General features: G+C 46.0%; 1 protein-coding gene across 3 annotated transcripts in view; it reads left to right on the top strand.

Annotated features, from left to right (window-relative positions):
• The window catches only part of EPHB1 (EPH receptor B1), a 430,500-nt gene that overhangs the window by 283,915 nt on the left and 127,394 nt on the right, over positions 1-19,191 (top strand). For all 3 annotated transcript variants that reach the window (XM_060638721.3, XM_060638722.3, XM_078432322.2), the window contains one exon: positions 3,791-3,946. In XM_060638721.3, the coding sequence (XP_060494704.1) occupies positions 3,791-3,946 (156 nt within the window). The remainder of the gene's footprint in view (positions 1-3,790; positions 3,947-19,191) is intronic.

The raw sequence follows: 19,191 nt of genomic DNA, 5'->3' as shown, positions 1-19,191 counted from the left end.
AGGAGATTCCATTTTATAGTTACATGTAAATATATTTTCAGATGTAATAATTCACCATTATACAAATAAGAAATAATCTGTGCAGAAACACATTCATCACTTGGATTCCAAGATCAATTTGCCTGCTTTGGGACCCCAAACTCATATTCTGATCCTGAATTCTACAAGTTCCTGCAAAGAAAACTTTCTTTTCAGCAGGGAGTGGGGTAAGCAGTAGCAGAAAGAAATTAGCATTATTTAGCATTTATTAATGCTAGGAACATTTTCATATTTGAGTTTATTAAATTCTAATCATCTGTGGGAGTTGTGAGAAATGTAAGTTCCTTTTTTATAGATCCTTAATACAGACGAGCAGGTTGAGGCTCTGAGGCATTACATAACTTTCCAGTGGTCACTCAGCTAAGAACCAGTAGATCCAGGAATGGGACCCAGGACTGTCTGATCACTGCCCAGTGTTCACTGTCCTGGAAAGGATGGAGTCACCACCCCTCCCAAGACCTCTCCCCCCAACCTTTCTCTTAGCTTCTCTCCCTAAAGTTCAGCTTGGACTTGCTTTCCTCCATTTCCTCCCCTTATGGCCTTCCTAGAATCTAGAGACTTCAGGGCACCCAGTTCTGTCTGAGTTTCTTCCATCAGAAATCTCAAAGGAAGGCACTTTCTAAATCCCCTGCTACTTGTGGATATCAGGATGATTGTTTATGCTTTTAACTTATTAAATGCAAAACAAGTAGGCTTTTAAAGGCTGGAAAGCAAGTGAAAACACCTTGTTCCTCCTGGACTGATACATTAAGAAAATTACAGTGTAGCAGGGGACCCATGAATACATTCAGTTCACCACTCTCCTCTCCCCCAGTTTCCAGGGAAAGGGCTTCTGCTATGCTTGGGCAGCACAGGCCTGGGATTTCTCTGTGGTCTTCAGCTCTAGAACTGAATGGCCCAGCAACACTGGATGATTTACAATGGAAAGGGTCAAATACTTCTCAGAGAAGACAAGGAAGAGATGTGGAAAGAAGCAAGGGAAGAAGAGGAAAGAAAGGGAGAGACTTTACTGAGTGGACTTGGAAAGATAGATTAGTAAACCACAGTGTAGGATACTTTGGGTTTGCCACTCAGGGACAGCACCGATATTTTATTTGTTGAATCTTTAGTAAAAATGTAATTTTTTCTTTCTCCTGAGAAGCTTCTTTTGAATGTGCTGGGGTGGGTGGTGGTCAAATGGCCCATTTATACATAGGTTACAACCAGAAATCGTACTGGATCATCTAAACAACTTTTACGCTAGTGTGTTCCATGGGACTTGAATCTCAGGGGATGCTCTACAAAATAGGGCTTCTTGTTGAGAAAACAGCATTCTGTATTCCATTTTTGGAAGTTCTTAGAAATTCTATAATAAAAAATGAGATTAACTTTTTCAATGTACATTTTCAAAATACCTGGCCACAGAACACTTTTGTAAGTAACAGGTATTAACAATCCAAAGAACATGGACTCCATAGAATACTCTTGGGTAATGCCATTCCAGAGCATTCCATTTCAGAAATTACCTCTCATCAGAGATGAACTCCTGCCCCAGGGCATCCAGAATAACAAAACCCTGTACTTCACCTCAAAAGAGCAAAGGAGTGCAAAAACTTTACCAGCATAGGAAGTAGTTCTTCCTTCTTGTCATAGTAGAAAAGCTGTGGGTATTTTTCAGATAGTTTATATGTATATCATCACTATCATTTCTCCCACTGTGTAATTCTGGGTAACTTTTTTAACCTCTCCATGTCCCAATTTCCTCATTAGCAAAATGGAGATAATAATAGCTACCCCATAGAGTAATGCATGCAAGGCACTTAACAAGAATGTTTAACAGATGGTGGCTACTGCTATTATTAAAGAATACTCTGTACTTTCCGGAGGGAACAATATATTTGATAAGATGAGCTTTGTGTAAGCAGAAGCCATTATAATGGTATTTCTGTTGCAGTGACAATCACACTGTATTATAATTGTATGACTACACTAGATCAAGAGCTCCTTGAGGGCAAGCTCTGTTCTCTAAATTCCCTGGATCATATTCTCAGAAGAGTCACAGTAAATGCTTGTTGAATGAATTAGCGAGGAAGTCAAATGAGTTGACCATGCAGTAAGTTTTAGTCTGTCTCAAAGGAGGATGACTCAGAGCAGGTTTCCTGGAGACAAGGAGAGTCGGGAGCTGTGATGGTGAGGAAGGGCCTAAGGGAAGTAGGACAGGCAGAAGCAGTCTTTTGAGGAATCTATAAGGAGGAGACCAGATGTCTGGAGTAGAGAGTCTCTGTAGATGAGGCCTATTGAAAGCCTGAGGGGTGGCCTGGAGCCAGACTTTTTGGGGCATGGCTTCTTACAGGCTGACCACAGAGAGAACTAAGAAAAAATGCCTCATATCTGAGGGTACCTCTAGTGGACATTGGGCTGTACCAGGCGTTCCAGACCTTCTCCTCTGCAATGTACATGATAGATGACCTCAAGTGCGTGACATATTCCCTGGTGCACTGCCTGAAAAGCCTCCTTCTCCTTCTCCTTCTCCTTCTCCTTCTCCTTCTCCTTCTTCTCCTTCTCCTTCTTCTCCTTCTCCTTCTTCTCCTTCTCCTTCTCCTTCTCCTTCTCCTTCTCCTTCTCCTTCTCCTTCTCCTTCTCCTTCTCCTTCTCCTTCTTCTCCTTCTCCTTCTTCTCCTTCTCCTTCTCCTTCTTCTCCTTCTCCTTCTCCTTCTTCTCCTTCTCCTTCTCCTTCTCCTTCTTCTCCTTCTCCTTCTCCTTCTCCTTCTCCTTCTCCTTCTTCTCCTTCTCCTTCTCCTTCTTCTCCTTCTCCTTCTCCTTCTTCTCCTTCTCCTTCTCCTTCTTCTCCTTCTCCTTCTTCTCCTTCTCCTTCTCCTTCTTCTCCTTCTCCTTCTTCTCCTTCTCCTTCTCCTTCTTCTCCTTCTTCTCCTTCTTCTCCTTCTCCTCCTCCTCCTCCTCCTCCTCCTCCTCCTCCTCCTCCTCCTTCTCCTCCTCCTCCTCCTCCTCCTCCTCCTCCTCCTCCTTCTTCTCCTTCTCCTCCTCCTTCTTCTCCTACTCCTTCTCCTTCTCCTCCTCCTCCTCCTCCTTCTCCTTCTTCTTCTTCTTTTTTTTTTTTTGCCACAGCCCCTGAAGCATTTCAAAATGCAATTAAGGGAGAATGATGTTGTTAAGCCAGTAACCTTGAAACCACTTTAATTTATTTTTAAAGAATCACTCATGAATTTCAGCTCTTTACCATCATTCATAACAAATGCTTGTTAACACAGCTCACAGGGTCCCTCATGTGTGTTGCAACATGACATTTAAGAACCATGGGTCCAGTCCATTGTAAACCAGGAACCCTTTCCATCTGAGGATATCAGGGGAGATTTTTTTTTCAATGAGTGGTTCAGGGTAAGGCCCTGGCTGTTAACCAGGTGGAAGAGGGAGGGAATAACCATTTATAAAGCACTTATGTCCCAGACAGTGAGCTACACATTAGATTCATTTTCTCAATTAAATCTCTTGACACACCTGAAAGGGAAGAATCATTATTCATATTGTTCAAGTGAGAGAGGCCATTGGTACCAGGAAGGTATATTTCACTAAGGATGTTTGAAGAATTGGAAGTGTTAAATAAGGGTTTCCTCAATCTGAAATGCTCACTTTGTGCAAGGAGGTATCTCAATATCCTTTTCTGGGAGGCAGAATCTTTCATTTTCCACAGGCAGAGAAGGGCCTCTGACTGCCACTCTTCCATTAATTCTCAGATTATCTCTTTGTATTCCAGCCTGCCCTGCTGGGATGTTCAAGGCCAGCCAGGAAGCTGAGGGGTGCTCCCACTGCCCCTCCAACAGCCGATCCCCTTCAGAGGCGTCTCCCATCTGTACCTGCCGGACCGGCTATTACCGAGCGGATTTTGACCCCCCAGAAGTGGCATGTACTAGTAAGTGTCTAATAAGAACTCTGGGCTGTTGAGTTTGGTTCCCTGAGAGTGCAAGTGGCAGGCCTGGGGCAGGGGAGACTAAGACAGAAGAACAAAGCAGAAATGCTGGTTGTGGTGCTGAAGTGGACAGCTCCTGTGCTGGGCATGCAGACCCCCTCTGCTTAGTAGCACAAGGTTGAGATTATTATGTTCTTTCTTACCTCTTTCTCCCAAATGAGAGAGTCTTCCTCTGGTCAAAGCAAGGCAGCTTCTTTCCACTAGATGTTAAAAATCCCAGCCTCAAGAGTTCTTGAGTGCAAAATCAAGATCCACTAGGCTATTGTAATAATTCCTAGTCAGCTCCTCCAAGAAACCCCATTGGGCCTGACAGCTGAATATTTTCTGTCTTCACTGCAGTTCCTGTATCTGTGTGACCAGGTTCCTCTCAAAGTCTAATAATTTTATTAGTTGCCCATTTATTTTGTAGTTTGCCTTCTCAGTTACCAAAGGAAGGTATTTTTGTGCCAGGACCAGATATTCATCTGCCTGTGTCCCTTCCAGTGCCCAGTATGGTGCAGCATCTGTGCCCCTGCCAAATGATAAGACCAGAGGCTGGGCTGCAGCACGCATGTCTGAGGCAGAAATTCTATGGGCAGAGGGGCTAATGCTTGGGCTTCACCGCTCTCCCATTCTCTGTTGTAGAGGGAAGGGCAGTCATCTTGCCAAAAGTGGATGAACGACAACTCCACTCCCTGGGTGGGAGTGGAAGAGGGGAGAATTTTGTCCCAATATTCTCCCCCGTAATCCTGGGGAGACAAGAAGCATTACTCTCCCCACACAGTGCTTTAGAGAACTTGCTCCCACTCTCCTGTGTGTTGTAGCCCTGAAACAGGCATGGTTTTTTGTTTTCAGTATTCTCATTGTATTTGGAAGTCAGTGTTCCAGGGTAGCCTCTAGTTATGATATTACTTTTTTCTGCATTAGATGCTGTTGCCTGACTCCCTAGGCTTCCCTTTACCTCTTTGAACCAAATCCCTTCCTCCCACCCCCAGGATAGAAGGGCACAGAGGGAATGTTTCATATATGCCTGCAGTTTGATGGACGGGAAAAATGACTCAGCTCAGTATAGAAGACTTTCTTAATTCTGGCCTTGCAGTATATGTAATCTTTACTGGGGAAAGAAATGAAAGTATCTTCTAGATCAAGGTCCTGAGGTCGATCAATGCTTATAGATTTGAACTGAGGAAAAGCTCATCCTCTTGTAAACTGAATTTCCCCAGACCTCCCTCGCTAGTACTTGACGTGAACAGAAATTATTCCATTTCTGCTGACTGGAGTCCTTGTCTTCCTGTGGTGGTATAGTCTCTACTGATTCCTGAGGTTCCCCTGTGGGTCTCTATGAGCATGTGAAGAATTATTTAATGTACTTCTTTAGAAGCTGAATCAGTGCTGCCTGGGTGTTCATCCCAAGGACTGGTCTCCATGAGTGCCAAAGCATATGCTCAGGGTCTCACCACTTCCCCCTAAAAACATTCCCGTTTGCTTCTGCCATGAACTCTTTCTCTCTGGCCAGGCTCCCTCTGCAGATCAACTCATGCAAATAGAAATCTGGGCCTCAAGCTTCCCACTTCAGGAGACATACCCTGTAAATCCATCCAGCCCCTGGATAAGGTCACCTACACGGATGGTAGGCCAAAGAGCAGATGCTCAGAATGCCAATGTGGGGCTGTCCTCCTTGCTATACAGCACCTCCCCTGTCCACCTTTCAAGGCTTATCTTCCAACCACCTAACGTGATGTGCTTGAACAAATAGGACCAATCCCTGGAATAAATAGCAATGTCCCAAAGCTTTCAGTCTGCACACTGTAGATCCTCACTTCACTCTGCTTACCCATGTCCTGAGTTCATCTCATTAAAATCACACCTCACCAGTTTTTCTCTCCCATCTCTGGTCCAGCTAGCTCTGGGGATAGGCACACCTTCCTTGCCCCCTGTGGCCCCACCACAATCTCCCCACCTTACCCAGAGTGGGGATGAATGCTAGGCTTGCCCGTATGTGTCACCACGTTCTTTTATGTGGTTCTGTGCTCTTATGCCCCCAGTGTAGAGCACTAGGGTCAGACCAGAAATTGCCAAATCAAGGCCACACTTGTCTGTAGTGGTCAGGCCCCAGAGCAGCTCAAGGATGCATGATCCAGCCCCTGGTCCTGGCCTATGGGAGCAAGCACTTGGTGAGGGACCTGGAGGCCAGGCTGGGCTGCAACACAGTACTAGGCAAAACAAGTGTAAATAGACCTATTATTTTATTGAGCCTCATTATATATTTGATTTATTGCGTGGCAGGGAAGTACTGTATGAAAAAGTCAATTTGTTGGCTTTTATAATCTCATTAGGGTTTCCTTTTAAAGCATTCTAATTGGAGGTGCCATCTGTTCTCTTAAAAAGGCATCACACATCGCCACAGTAAATAATTTTTCAGATACAAGGAGCATATCTGGAACCGTTGAGGCCAGGCTTGGCCTTGCACTATAGCCTTGGGGACCCTAACTGGTTCCTCAAGTGGAGCAAGGCAGCCAGGCATGGGTCCAGCCTGGGAGAGGCCAGGGTGGGGAGGGTGCAGGTACTGGTTTACTTTCACGAGTGTGATTCTCCATCCATCCAATCAGGAAACAATTACCGATCACCGGGACCCAGTGAGGACCCACGTAAGGGGTAGCTCTGTCCCTCAGTGGGCATCTGCAGGGTCTAGGTGGGTGTTGGGGAAAGGGGTCAGTGTTGGGAGTATCCAGGAGCCCAGGCCTCAAAGTCTGGAAAGGCCTCAGTCTTGGCCTGTTGCCATCATCTTTAAAGGAGATTCTATCATCAGTCATACTCATTCACTGACGATATTGAAATATTTTTAAAACCTTATGATTTAAAATATGTTCTTTTACAAAGCTAAAATACCTGTAGTGCATTAAAATGTGTATTTTTAATAAATCCGGTTAGTCTTCTGGGACTGGAATTTATTCTAAATTAACCTAAATGTTTAGAGTGCATGATAGCCTTTGTAGCCTTGTGTGGGCATTTCTTCATTTTCTTTTTAATCTCCCGGGTAAGCCTAGGACCCCCTTGACATTTGAGAGTCCCCTGGCATCCCTGTGTGTTCAGCATTGTCCTTGACAAGGTTCGTGGACTCAGCAGGGATTTGGGTGCACCCCAAGGCAGTGCCACAGGGGCTGGTGTGAGCTCTGACTGAAGTCCAAGGAAGGGGCCCCCTGGGCCCGACTGTGATGATGTTACTGTTGCTGCTCTGGGGACACCCACTTCCCTTCTTCCTTCTTCATCGTGCTCACACCTCTTCCAGGATTAAGCAAAATAGTTTTATAGTCTTTGGCACAATGCCTGGTTCATAGTAAACTCTCAGTCGATGTTAGAACATGCTTTGGTTATATCCCTGGAAAGTGTGAAGATTACAGCAGATATGGAAGATTCCAGCATGATAGAGTTCTAAAAATAAAAGTGATGTTCCCAGGGAGGGTCCAGGTTGACACGGTCTCTGGGCATCACAGCAGAATCCACTGTGTGGCCCCAGACCACTTGGCCTGAAGGTGCTGATGAAAACAAGTGAGGTTATGGCCACCAGAACCAGATGTACTGTGGGAGAAGGAGGGAGGTACAGACCGAGCATCCCAGACTTCAGACTTAGGAGGCTGAGAAGCTGGGCAGGAGTGATGGCCAACAAGACTGCCTTCAGTCTTCAGGGAGCAGAGCCCATTGAGTCCTTGGGGTCAGACATGCTTCTTTTCACAGGAGGCTCTGATGGCATGGCAGGCGTGACACAGTCAGCAGAGAGGGGGAGCAGCCAGGAACGCATGCAGAAGTGCACAGCAGTGTGAAACCAAGCACCAAAATGCACATCTTTGGTTTTAAATAATTTCTAGTTTACTGGGGGATGAAATGGAAAGGAGGAATTTATGGGGCAGGTAAAAATAGATAATTATGCCTTATAAAATTGCTGTCTGTGGAAAACTATGCAGAAGGACTAGTGTAAAAATAATTACCTTGTTACATTTCTGACCACCAAACCCTTTTTCTTTTTCTTTTCTTTTAAATTTTATTTATTTTTTATTTTTTTCAACATCTAATTATATTTTATTTTATTTTTTTTTTATGAAATTTATTGTCAAATTGGTTTCCAAACCAAACCCTTTTTCTGTCACCCACATGGAAGAAACTTCGATGGATCACAGAGACAAGCTAGTGCCTATCGTGTTTCTTTATTTCTTCTTCAAATGTAGTGGGTTTCCCTCTACAGTTTTGATCATAGAAATGTAATGAAGAAGGGGCTTCAGAGATCATTGTCTTGTTCTCTGGGTCCTTCTGCTGTCCCCTCACATAAACCCTCTGGGGTTCCCTGGAGACCACCCTGACCTCCCTCCTGACTCACATGGAGAGACTGGGAAGTGAGTGGTGAAGCAGGGGTTCTCAGTGTGGCTCCCAGGGGCGTGCCCTGGTGCCCAGTACAGCCATGTGAGCAGGGACTTCTCATCATCAGAACCAGGCATGATGGAACCCACAGCAGGAGCTTGGGAGAATAACATGTCCGATGTCACTGAGGCCCCAGGATGGAAGCTCAGGTCTGTCTGCCTCCAATGCCATGAACTCACATGCGGTGAGAGCTAAAATTTGGTAGCTCTTAGGAGGTCGCTGCAGATGTCCATGGCAGTAATCCACTCTTGAATTGACCTATAGGGAAGGATAGGAGTCCAGTCTTCCCTCACCCATCTCTGTACACTCCAGTTTCTCTTCCTTAAGCTTCTGCTTTCATTCTTTAAGGGCCTCCCCCTCTTTCATCCCAACCATCCCAGCGCAGCAGTGTGGTCCCCAAGGCACAGGGTTTATGCTCCTTGGACTGCCAAAAAGTGGCATTTCCCAGACCCTGGTCTTTCCAGGCAGGCTGAGTGGATTGGAGGAGTGTGCCAGGGACCAGAGGGTGGGAAGGGCATCGGGATGGCAGGAAAATAAGGCAGTCCTCTGCAGCCAGGCATGATGGCCTTCAGGGCATTGTGAAAAGTCTGTAAGGACATAGGCTCATAAACTTTATTCTACCAATCTTGAGTCCTGCTGGGCCACACTGCACAAGATCACCTGTAATGGTTTATTCTTTACAGCAGTGGCATTTAAATATTTATTTTTGAGAGAGAGAGAGAGAGAACAAGTGGGAAAGGGGCGGAGAGAGAGGGAGACACAGAATTGGAAGCAGGCTCCAGGCTCTGAGCTGTTAGCACAGAGCCCAACTTGGGGCTTGAACCCACAAATCATGGGATCATGACCTGAACTAAAGTCAGACACTTAACTGACTGAGCCCCCCAGAAGCCCCCCAGCAGTGGTATTTAAATGCAGTTCCTGGGCAAGGAGCCTCAACATCACCTAGGAACTGGCTGGAGATTAAGAGTCTCAGCCCCTCCCTAGACCTACTGGATGAGAAACTCAATGGATTGGGTGGTGGGGAGGCAGTGATCTTAGTTTTAACAAGCCCTCTAGGTGATTCCGAAGCATTCTAAATTTTGAGAACATTGCTTTAAAATTAGGTTGGGTTTCTCTGTCCTCTGCTTTATGGCTCCTGGGGGAGAAAGGCCACTGAGTGAATTTCTGCAGGCTGAAACCACAGGGCCTGCCCCTCCCCATTAGTGTCCCGTGTACCAGGCTGGAGAAAGAGAGACAGAGACTGCAGATACCTGTTTGTGGAAGAGCAGGGGTGGGTGTGATATGAGAGTGAATGTGGGAGTGTGCGTCAGTGGTTGTGTTTCAAGGGAAGGTCTCACTGGTTCTCAGCACACCCCCACCTGTCCTGGCTTGGTTGTCTATGCCTTTCTGGGGTGGTTGAAGCAGTGTGGAGGCCTCCAGCGCAGCATCAGCTAGGGCTGCGGGCATGATGGGAAACAGAAGTGGGTGGAGGTCAAGAAGCGTGGCCTGATTAGAGCAGGCTCGGGGAGGGCTGAGAGAGAAACTGAGGCAGAAGGAAAGTGAATGGTGGGGAACACTCACCTGAGCTCAGATGGAGGATTGGGTGGGGAGAGAATATAAATGGGTGATGGGCTCATTACTCATCTGGTCTTCCACCCCACTCGGCAGGAAATAGGTCAAAAGGAAGTCTTTGGGGCTGCCACAAAAGACCGCCAGGGCAGGGAGACCCCCCCCTCCCCAGGATCACAAACAAGCCACCTGAGTCAGTGATCCAGTTTCATGAATTGAGGACTGCTCGCTTGTCTACATGCCTGCTTTGAGGATGATCTTCAGAAGTGTTTACCTCTTTGAATGTAGGAGTTGCAACATATTGAAAGAGGGTTCCTTTACCCACGGCTTACCAGAGCTTTAGTAAGGGATACAGCATGTATCCCATTCTGTAGGTAAAAGGCTGCTTGATTTTACTCTGATACATGATCCATGTTGCACATAAAAAAATATAAGTTGTGTTTTTTAGAGGGAGGTAGACTGTGTTTTCCTTGAGATGGAATCTGGGCAGGGGTCATAGATGAACAAGAGTCCTAGGACAAGACGTTTCTCCAGGTGCCTGGATTTGGCTGGTTCATCCACCTGGATGCAGATTTGAGGGACTGTGACAGCAAGCTAAAAACTATTTATAAATGTCACCGCTGTTTCAGGAAGGGTCAGCGCTGCCTGTATAAACACACTTCCACACTTCTATCATCTACAATTTCCTTTCACAGTTGTTGACCCAAGTGGGTATAACCCTTAGGAGGCTTTGGATAGTTCTAAGTTTTAAGCTGACAGCCAGGGACACGCTACATTTCTGCTGAGGCATTTTATCATGAGGGCGTTTGGAGTTACAGATGGTTAACATTCAGAGCAGCCTTCTAGGTCCCGCCACCCAAATTCTTCCTCAGTCTCTCTCCAGCAACCCTGAATATTGTGATGACAGACAGCTGATATGTTTTGTGAGACAGCTCTATTCCATTGCCAGGCAGCCATCATCCATCACTGAGGAATCTTCTGGCCCCTGAGTTGGGTACTGCCTTCCTCCTCCCCTCACCCTTGGTCCACCATTGAGGACCAATGTTCTGCAGGCCAGCAGTTGTAGTGTTTAAGAATGAGTTCCTCATCCTTCCTGAATCACCTACCTTAGGCTAAACACCTGTTATATTATCTGTTCCCCAAGACACGTGATTTCCTGAACTCCACCATCCTAGCTGGCCTTTTCTGAATCTCTCACATTTATCAATAAAACTCTCAAGATGTGGTAGCCAGAATGAAACATGTGACCCTCACCCCAGAGCACGGTTCAGTGGAAAAGTGATGGATCTTCTCCTCCTGGGGCTGGGATACTGTTGATTGCTCACTGTGATTCCAGTCCCCATGCCTTAGATCCTACCAGACTTTTGGCCACTAAACATCCAGTGGTTTTGTTTGTCCCTTCAGGAAATGCTACCCATTTGGGTCTTTTCTGCACTGACGAATGTGACTTCAGAAATTTTGTCTTGTGGAGTTAGTTAGGCATAGTGCTCTTTCAAGTCTAGATTATTTTGAATACTGATTTTTGTCATCTTTGAAATGAGAAGTATTAGCATAATTGTTAGGACTGTGGGCTCTGGAATCTGTGCCTGAGTTCAAGTCCTTCTTTGCTGCTTGCCGGCTGTGTGATATGGGGCAAGTGATAGGGCTTCACTGTGTCCTCATTTGCTTATCCATAAAATGGGCAGAGTATTGGTATCTGCCTCACTGTGTTGTCAGGGGTATTACATGTCATAATACTATTTAGAACGCTGTTTGGCATACAGGAAGCACCCAGTGAAAGTAAGCAATTTCATCCTATCACTGTTGTTAGAGTCGCTCACCCGACTTTGATGCCATTTTCAAAGCAGCTGAAACCTAAGCACTGACATTATCACTTAGCTAACATTTCCTCCTTTGGTCCACAAGTATTTGTGTACTTTCTTTCAGTTACCACGGTTGAAATCTAGGCATGCTCTCTATACTCTTTTTCTCCATAGGCTCATAAACATTTGGAAAAAGAAACAATGTCATTTGGCCTGACTTATACTTAGAGACATGTGCCGGTTCTTGTCCCTCTTTTCTTGAGGCCCACAAAGCACCGGTTTAACTGTGAAGTTTCAGAAGGAGGAGGTGACTGAGGTAAAATGTAATCTGTTCTCTTCTCTCTTTTGAAAATGTGGAATGAAACTGTCCACCCCATGGTTCTAGGACCCCGTTGTGTCATGAATGCTCCTTGGCAGTCTTCAAGCAACGGCTCTGATGCCAAATTTGCAAGCTCTGGTCCCAGGTGGGGCTGGTCTGGGATGCATGCTGGAACTTAATAGTAGCTAGAACTCGTGTTTCTTAAATCTTCCCTGCTCCAGTTCTCCACCTCAGAGGGGAAGACCATCAGAAATAGGTGACTCTGCAGCCTTTGTCCTCTGCCACCACCTCACCTCATCCCCAGGAAGGAAGGATGATGCCTTGCTTTGCTCACTCTGAATATTCTACACCAGTTAGAGCTATTCAGATATAGGACTGCCTCTGTCCACTGGACTGGGAGCTCTTTGACATGCTAATCTGATTTATTTTACCCTCTCCATGATCTTATACAGTAGGTACCCAACACAGTTGAGTGTTAAGAGTCCTGCTGTTGGAATCAGGTAGCCCAGGATTGACTCTTGGCTCCACCCTTCCCTTGCAGCATGGCCTTGGGTAGATTATCTAACGTCTCTGAACCTCTGTTTCTTTTTCAAAAAAGGAAGCTATAGTTTGTTATTGTACCCACTCTGATAATGAATGTAAAATACCTCAGTACTCAAAGACATATGGGAAGTGCTCCATAAATGGTTGTCATTGTTTTGGTTGTTATGAATAAGGATAAGAGGTGCGTCAGGGTCATATCTAAATTGCCTAATCCAAAATAAGAACAGAATAAAAGTGTGGGGGAAATGGGAATTTTAGAGCAAATATTCCTGGAGATCCATTCTCGGTTGGCTGAATTGTGACATCATCACCCCCTGTGTCCACCCCATCATAATGTGATCACAAATCTGTATATCATTTATGTAGACCATCTTGGTCCCCAGCTCCTCACAGGTGGTCTCCAGATGGCCTCCTGATTCCTCCAGTCTTCCCTCTTTCATCCATAGTATTCAGTATCAGACCCTGATCCAATTCTGACACCAAAAGGCCAAGCCCACATGTCATGGTGGAGTCTGGGATGTATCTCACGCCTAGATCTCTGTCCAGTGCTGTCTCTACGGTCGCCATTCAAGATCACCACTGTCAGTTAGCCCTGGAACCCATATCAACCCACTCCACCCCCTTGCTACTGGCCATTGACCCTGATAGCCAGCTTCGGAATCTACCCTCAGCACCATAATGACAGGTGTCGGGGGAGGGGGGGGTCCCTGGCTCCACCCCCTCTTTCATTCCCTGACCCTCTAGTTTGCCATATCGGAAACCTGGTAGCAGCCAATACTTTCTCAATCCAGAACTGTGACCTTCCAGATTTCCTGGTATGGTAACACATGTGAATGTGGCAAGGATACCAGAACCAAGACCCACATACATCAGCATGGCTTCACTTGTGTTTGACAAAGAGTGGGACACGAGGTGTCTTTGACTCTCATCAAAGATTTAGAAGGAAGCCACTTTCAACTTAGTGTAAAGGTGGATTACAAACATTGTCCAGAGACCAAAAGCCTCCTGAGTAATTAGCAATCTCCCCCTAACTGGAGGTGTGCAAGAGGGGTGCTTGTGAGGCCTGCCAAGGGGGCTCCTGAATTGTGTGGGAAGGTGGGCAAAGTGAACAAAAGTGGATCTCATAGTCAGTTTGTGTATGCCCATGCTCTCTGAACTATGTGTGGCATAAGACGGGGATGCCAGCGTTTTGTAGTGATTTATTTTGAAACTGTGTGTCTGGTCTTCTGAGAAACTTGGCACACAATTGGCTGGAAAGTGCCCAGTCGGAGCCAGACACCTGAGAACTCTTATGATATGGGGTTGGCTGTGGGCTTAAAGGCTGGGCTCTCCAGTGGATAAATGATCATGAATGACTTTGCAGAGGAAGAGCAGGCTTCAGTCTGAGGTCAGCCTGTGGAAGGGCCAGGATTCCCTCCAGCCTGTGCCAGAGGCCACCCTCCATCCCACTCAGTCAAGAGTGCTCTAATTCTCAAGTCACATGAATGACTTATCTCAGAGGCAAAAGGGCAGAGGGCCAGAGGCTGCCTGGACACAAAGGCCCCTCTGTCGTTCCGCCCCCTTCTGTAGAGAGAAGGTCAGGGCAGTAGTAATAGCAGTGTGCTGCCTTCCGCATGGCTCTGGGCTCAGACTTGCAGGAGATACCCAAGGTGACCTTTTGAGCATCTCCTCTGGGTCACCTCTGAGCTCTGTTCACCTTGGAAATGGGGACAAAGATGTTCGATGTTGCCGTCTGGAGTGAGGCCTTCATGGCATCTGTGTAGTGAGATGAAGCTTGGTATAGGCTGGCTCTGCTGGGCCAGGTGTACACAGAAAGTGGGTGGTTTGGTGGGGGCGAGTGGGCCGTGGGTGGTGGGAAGCACTGGGCACCGCCAAGCCCTGACGGTGCTCGGTGAGCACAGATGGAGGGCCGCTCGGTTCCCACAAAAAGCACACTGTCTGCTGGCCAGTAAAGGGGAACTGTGAGTAAGGTGAGAATTTGCTCTGCTTGAGAGTGAAGGGCAGTGTTTGTGCCCATGTTCAGTGAAGAGGCTTGTGCTTGTGCCTGTGCCTGTGCCTGTGCCTGTAGCCCCTGCTCAGGACTTGGGGCCAAGGCCTATTCTGAGGAGATGTCACATGCTGTGTCCCATGGCGCTCGACCATGCCGGCCACAACCGATTAGAGTGGGAACGCACGTGCATGACAAGACTGAGAAAATCGCTGACTCTGACTGAGGTCTTACCACATGTGAGGCAGGCACAGTGCTAAGCGCCTGACATGGATCTTCTCAGTCTCACAGAAGAGAAGATAGGTACTCCTGTTATTCCCAATTTATAGGTAAGAAAACAGAGGCCCAAAAGGGCTTACACATCAGTGAGTGGCCAGGCCTGATTTCACCCGGGCCTGACTGGCAAGATTCAGGTCTCTTTACCCTCAGTGCTAAGTTGCTTCCGTCAGGAAGGAGGATGCTCTGCCTCTGAGGCGGCATGGCACCAATCTAGTGACACCCCATTTCGGACAGTGAAAGATCACATTTCATGGGCTAGGACTCATCATGTGATTTCTAGTGTCTGGGAAGCCTATCTTCTGTGAGACTGGGGAAGAGAGAATTGGGTGGAGGAGGCACCAGTGACTTCTGCTGTGTTACACAGCACCCCCCGCCCCGGGCAGACATTCGGGCTAACTCCATCCTTTTCCTAATATAAACAATATTGCTGCAAAAATGCTCAGACATACCTTGGGGGGCACATACGCTTGTATTTGTGCAGGAAATTCACCTGGAAATAGAATTGCTGGGTTGGTGGGCACATACACTCAGAAAGGCAATCAATATTACCTAAGTGCTCTCCCAAGGGACTCATCCCATTTACACCCCTTATGTGCACCTTGCAGAATTCTCCACATACAGGCCAGCTTTTACTTTTTGCCAATTTGACTGATCTCCTAGTATTTTTGAATAGTATTTCCCTAATTATAAATTAGGGTGTACTTTTCATATGTTTCTTGACCAGTTTATTTGTCTTCTGGGAATTGACTGTTCATAACCCTTGCCCTTTTTCTATTTTAAAAAATTGATTTCTAGATGCCCACTAATTATACAGGGCATTCTCCCTCCCACCACCGCCCCAGCCCTCCACTGATTTTTAACTCTACTTATGGGTATAGTTTTTTGTGGGGGGAGGTTGTCATATTGACATTTTTATTTAAACCCAAACCTGACCATCTTTTTCCTTCTGGTTTTGGGGATTTGAATATTGACTTTTTGCCTGGGTTTGGTATATGTCCTCCTGCTCTAAGGTATAAAAACAGTCTCTGTATTTTCTATTAATAGTGTTTATGTTTAGCTCCTTCCTCCATCTGGAATTTATTTTTGTGTAGGATGTGATCCTGGTGTTCTTACATCTTATTAAAAATAACATCCCATCAACTCCACCTGAATTGTCCACATGTTAGTGAGATGCCCCTTTTATTATTTACTAAATGCCCGGTACATACTGACCTTTATTTTTTTCCTGTTGAGAGAATGTTCTGTTCTGGCATCACTTCTAAGCTGTTCTAAAGATGGTACCTTTATAAACGTTTCAATAACTTGTAAATCAAACCCCTACCTTCCATTCGTCAAAAATGCCTTGCCCATTCTCAAACACTTTTTTCTTCAAGACGAACTGTGAAATCAGCTTGGCGCATTTCATTAAGCAGTCCTATTAAATTGAGATTGGGGTTGTATTGAATATATAGATTGCTTCGGGAAGGTCTGTCATTTTTATGATATACCTCTCTATCCAGGAGCACAGTATTCAAGTCTACTTTTGTGCCCTTATGTAAAGTTTTATAGTTGTCTTAATACAGGTATTATTACACAGGACTTGTGAGATTTAATCCTAGGTACCTTATGGGGTTTGTGGCTATTGTGAGTAGGTACCTTTTTTCATTATATTTGAAAATAGGTTCTGGTTACTGTTAAGAGATGGCTCCTTAGTAGTGAGCTTCCATCGCTGGAAGAATAAAGAGAGGCTCGGGCGCTTGGGTGGCTCAGTCAGTTAAGCATCTGACTTCAACTCAGGTCATGATCTTTCAGTCTGCAACTTTGAGCCCTGCATCGGGCTCTCTGCTGTCAGCACAGAACCTGCTTCAAATCCTGTCTCCCTCTCTCTCTGCCCCTTCCCCACTAGCATGTGCTCGCTCTCTCTCTCTCTCTCTCTCTCTCCCCCCCCTCCCCCTCTCCTCTCCCCCCCTCAAAAATAAAAATAATTAAAAAAAAAAAAAGAGTCTGGCCAACCAGGTAGGGACTGTAGAGGGCATTCACCACCAGGGATACACCATGATCTCCAAGGTTTCTTCCTGTTCTGAGAATAAGTGTGTCTATAAAGTGTCAGAATAGGGATTTGATTTTGGATGACCTGTAACTTTCTGGGAGGAATACCTACTTTTTCAATTTCTCTTTTTGCCCCCTTGGCCTTGAATTGTTCTCTTTGGAACCTGGATCTTTTCTGTATCCCTAGAGAGAGTCTCTTTGAGAACTGAATGAGATAATGTCTGGCAGATTCTTCTCTGTATTCCCAGGGAAAACCGAATGAATAATCCACGAATCTGGGAATGCATCTCCACCAGCCTTGTCAGTCAGTGGTTTCTGTGGCTGTAGTACAGGTGCCCACCTCCCCTGCAGATTTTGGACCTCTCAGGGCATATGTCAGTGAATTTTTATACCATAATCTTATACAAAGGATATAGCACATAGTAGGATCTCAATAAACATGTCTAGCTCTATCAGTCACAGATCAATGAAAGGTGAGGCTCAGAGAGTGTAAGTGACCTACGTAAGGTCACACTGTGGCAAAGCTGGCCCTCAGCCCCGATCTTTTTCCTTATGAGTCTGGTGTATCTCTCACCACTCCACAAGGCCACTGAGCCTCATTGCAGGGCTGGGAAAGAGGTCTTGGAGGCCATGTCTTTAAGATGACATATGCCCTATAGCTCTCCTGGACTTGAAGTATCTCCAAGAAATCTGCAGGAGAGAGTCATGTCAAAGTTTCCCTCTCTCTGGCCTCACCTTGGGCCACAAATAGAAGATTAAGCCTTGTATACCTCCCCACCCAGGCAGTGGTGGGAGACATTCTTACTGAAATACGCTGCCTCTCCAGGTACAGGCGTCTCAGACATCCTCCAGGGGTTCTGCAGCCTTGTAGAAATTAGACGCTTGGGCTTCAGCTCAGGCCAGGTAGAGGGGCCATCTTTTTTCCCAGAATGTAATCCACCCCCTCTCTCCCAGACAATTAGCTCCATTGAAGCAGGAGAAACAAGAAGTACTTTCTACAAACATTGCTGTTTGGTGAAATGTGTAACATTAGGTTCTCTGATGCTCCCGAAATCTCTCTCAGCAGGGTCCCTCCTTGTTTTGACTAATCATTTCTTCTTATTACTAACTGTTATGATTAGGAGAATTGCCTGAGTACAGGCCCAGTGTTTCCAAGACCCTAATGAGCAACACGTGCAGACTTGCTCAGCATAGTGCTGGAACCACGGCTGCTCTGTCTCTCTAGGGAAGCTACTGAAACAGCTCAGGAACAAGAGCCTCCTGCCATCCTGAGAGACCCATCCCCCCACCCCCAGCACCCGGATGCATTTGCATTACTCCTGCACCTTACACCCTTAGGTGCCTCCACCCTGGGTGGAAGAGTTGCTAAGGATGAGCTTTGAGAGTGGCCAGGCCTGGACTCAAGTCTTGATTTCATCACTCACCAGCCACATGACTTGAGCAAGCTACTTAATGTCTCTGAGCTACAGTTTCCTCATATGTAAAATGGGGACAATAGTTCCTACCTTGTTGAATGTTGGGAGATGGGATTTTATTAAGTAATATACCAAAATACCTAAGGTAGTACTTTGCATATAGGGTTTGTTATTAAAACAAATCTCAGAATTCCATATATAACTCCGCGAAATGGAAACCAAAGCTCTGCTCTTACAAATGATCCTTGTAGGAATCTACTCTAGGAAAACAGCCGATATTAATCACTCAGTTAGTGGCATAAAGCACACAAGTCCCACCAAATCAATGTCTTATCCTTCTGACGACCATGCAGATGGCATAGGTGTCTGTCCACTGGAAGCCTATGTCCCTGGGTTCATTTTAAACTGGTTCCAAAGGTGGCATAAAACTGTCTCTGGGAATATTGGGATCTAGGACTGTTAGGAAAAATAAAGCAACATGATTCCCCAGGTTTCAACCACCTCTCATCCTTGTCCCAGGGGGAGTCTATATTTTGAGGGGAGCAACCAGGGTGCCTCACTTGCAATGGGACAGGCACCACTCAACTTTCTAGCCCTGCTGCCTCAGGCCTCCAGCACAACCGCCTCTTTGGAAGGGACACCTCAGAACTTGACACATTACCATCTTCACATTAAGCAAAACAGTGTTCCAAATGTCTGGTGCTCATCACTCACAAATTGTAGGTAGTCCTTGGTCTTTTTTTTTTTTTTTTTTTTGTAAGGATCTCACTAAAGTCCCTCTAAGCTTCTACTATTGAGTGGAGGTTGCCTCACTAGCCCATTTTGATGCCACTACTTTCCACCAGGTCTCTGATAAATTATTTGTGGTTTTCTGA

Source organism: Panthera onca, chromosome C2, assembly GCF_046562875.1.
Source record: "Panthera onca isolate mPanOnc1 chromosome C2, mPanOnc1 haplotype 2, whole genome shotgun sequence".
NCBI lineage: Eukaryota > Metazoa > Chordata > Mammalia > Carnivora > Felidae > Panthera > Panthera onca.
The sequence above is the reverse complement of the archived record's forward strand: the minus strand, read 5'-3'. Positions and strand labels throughout refer to the sequence as shown.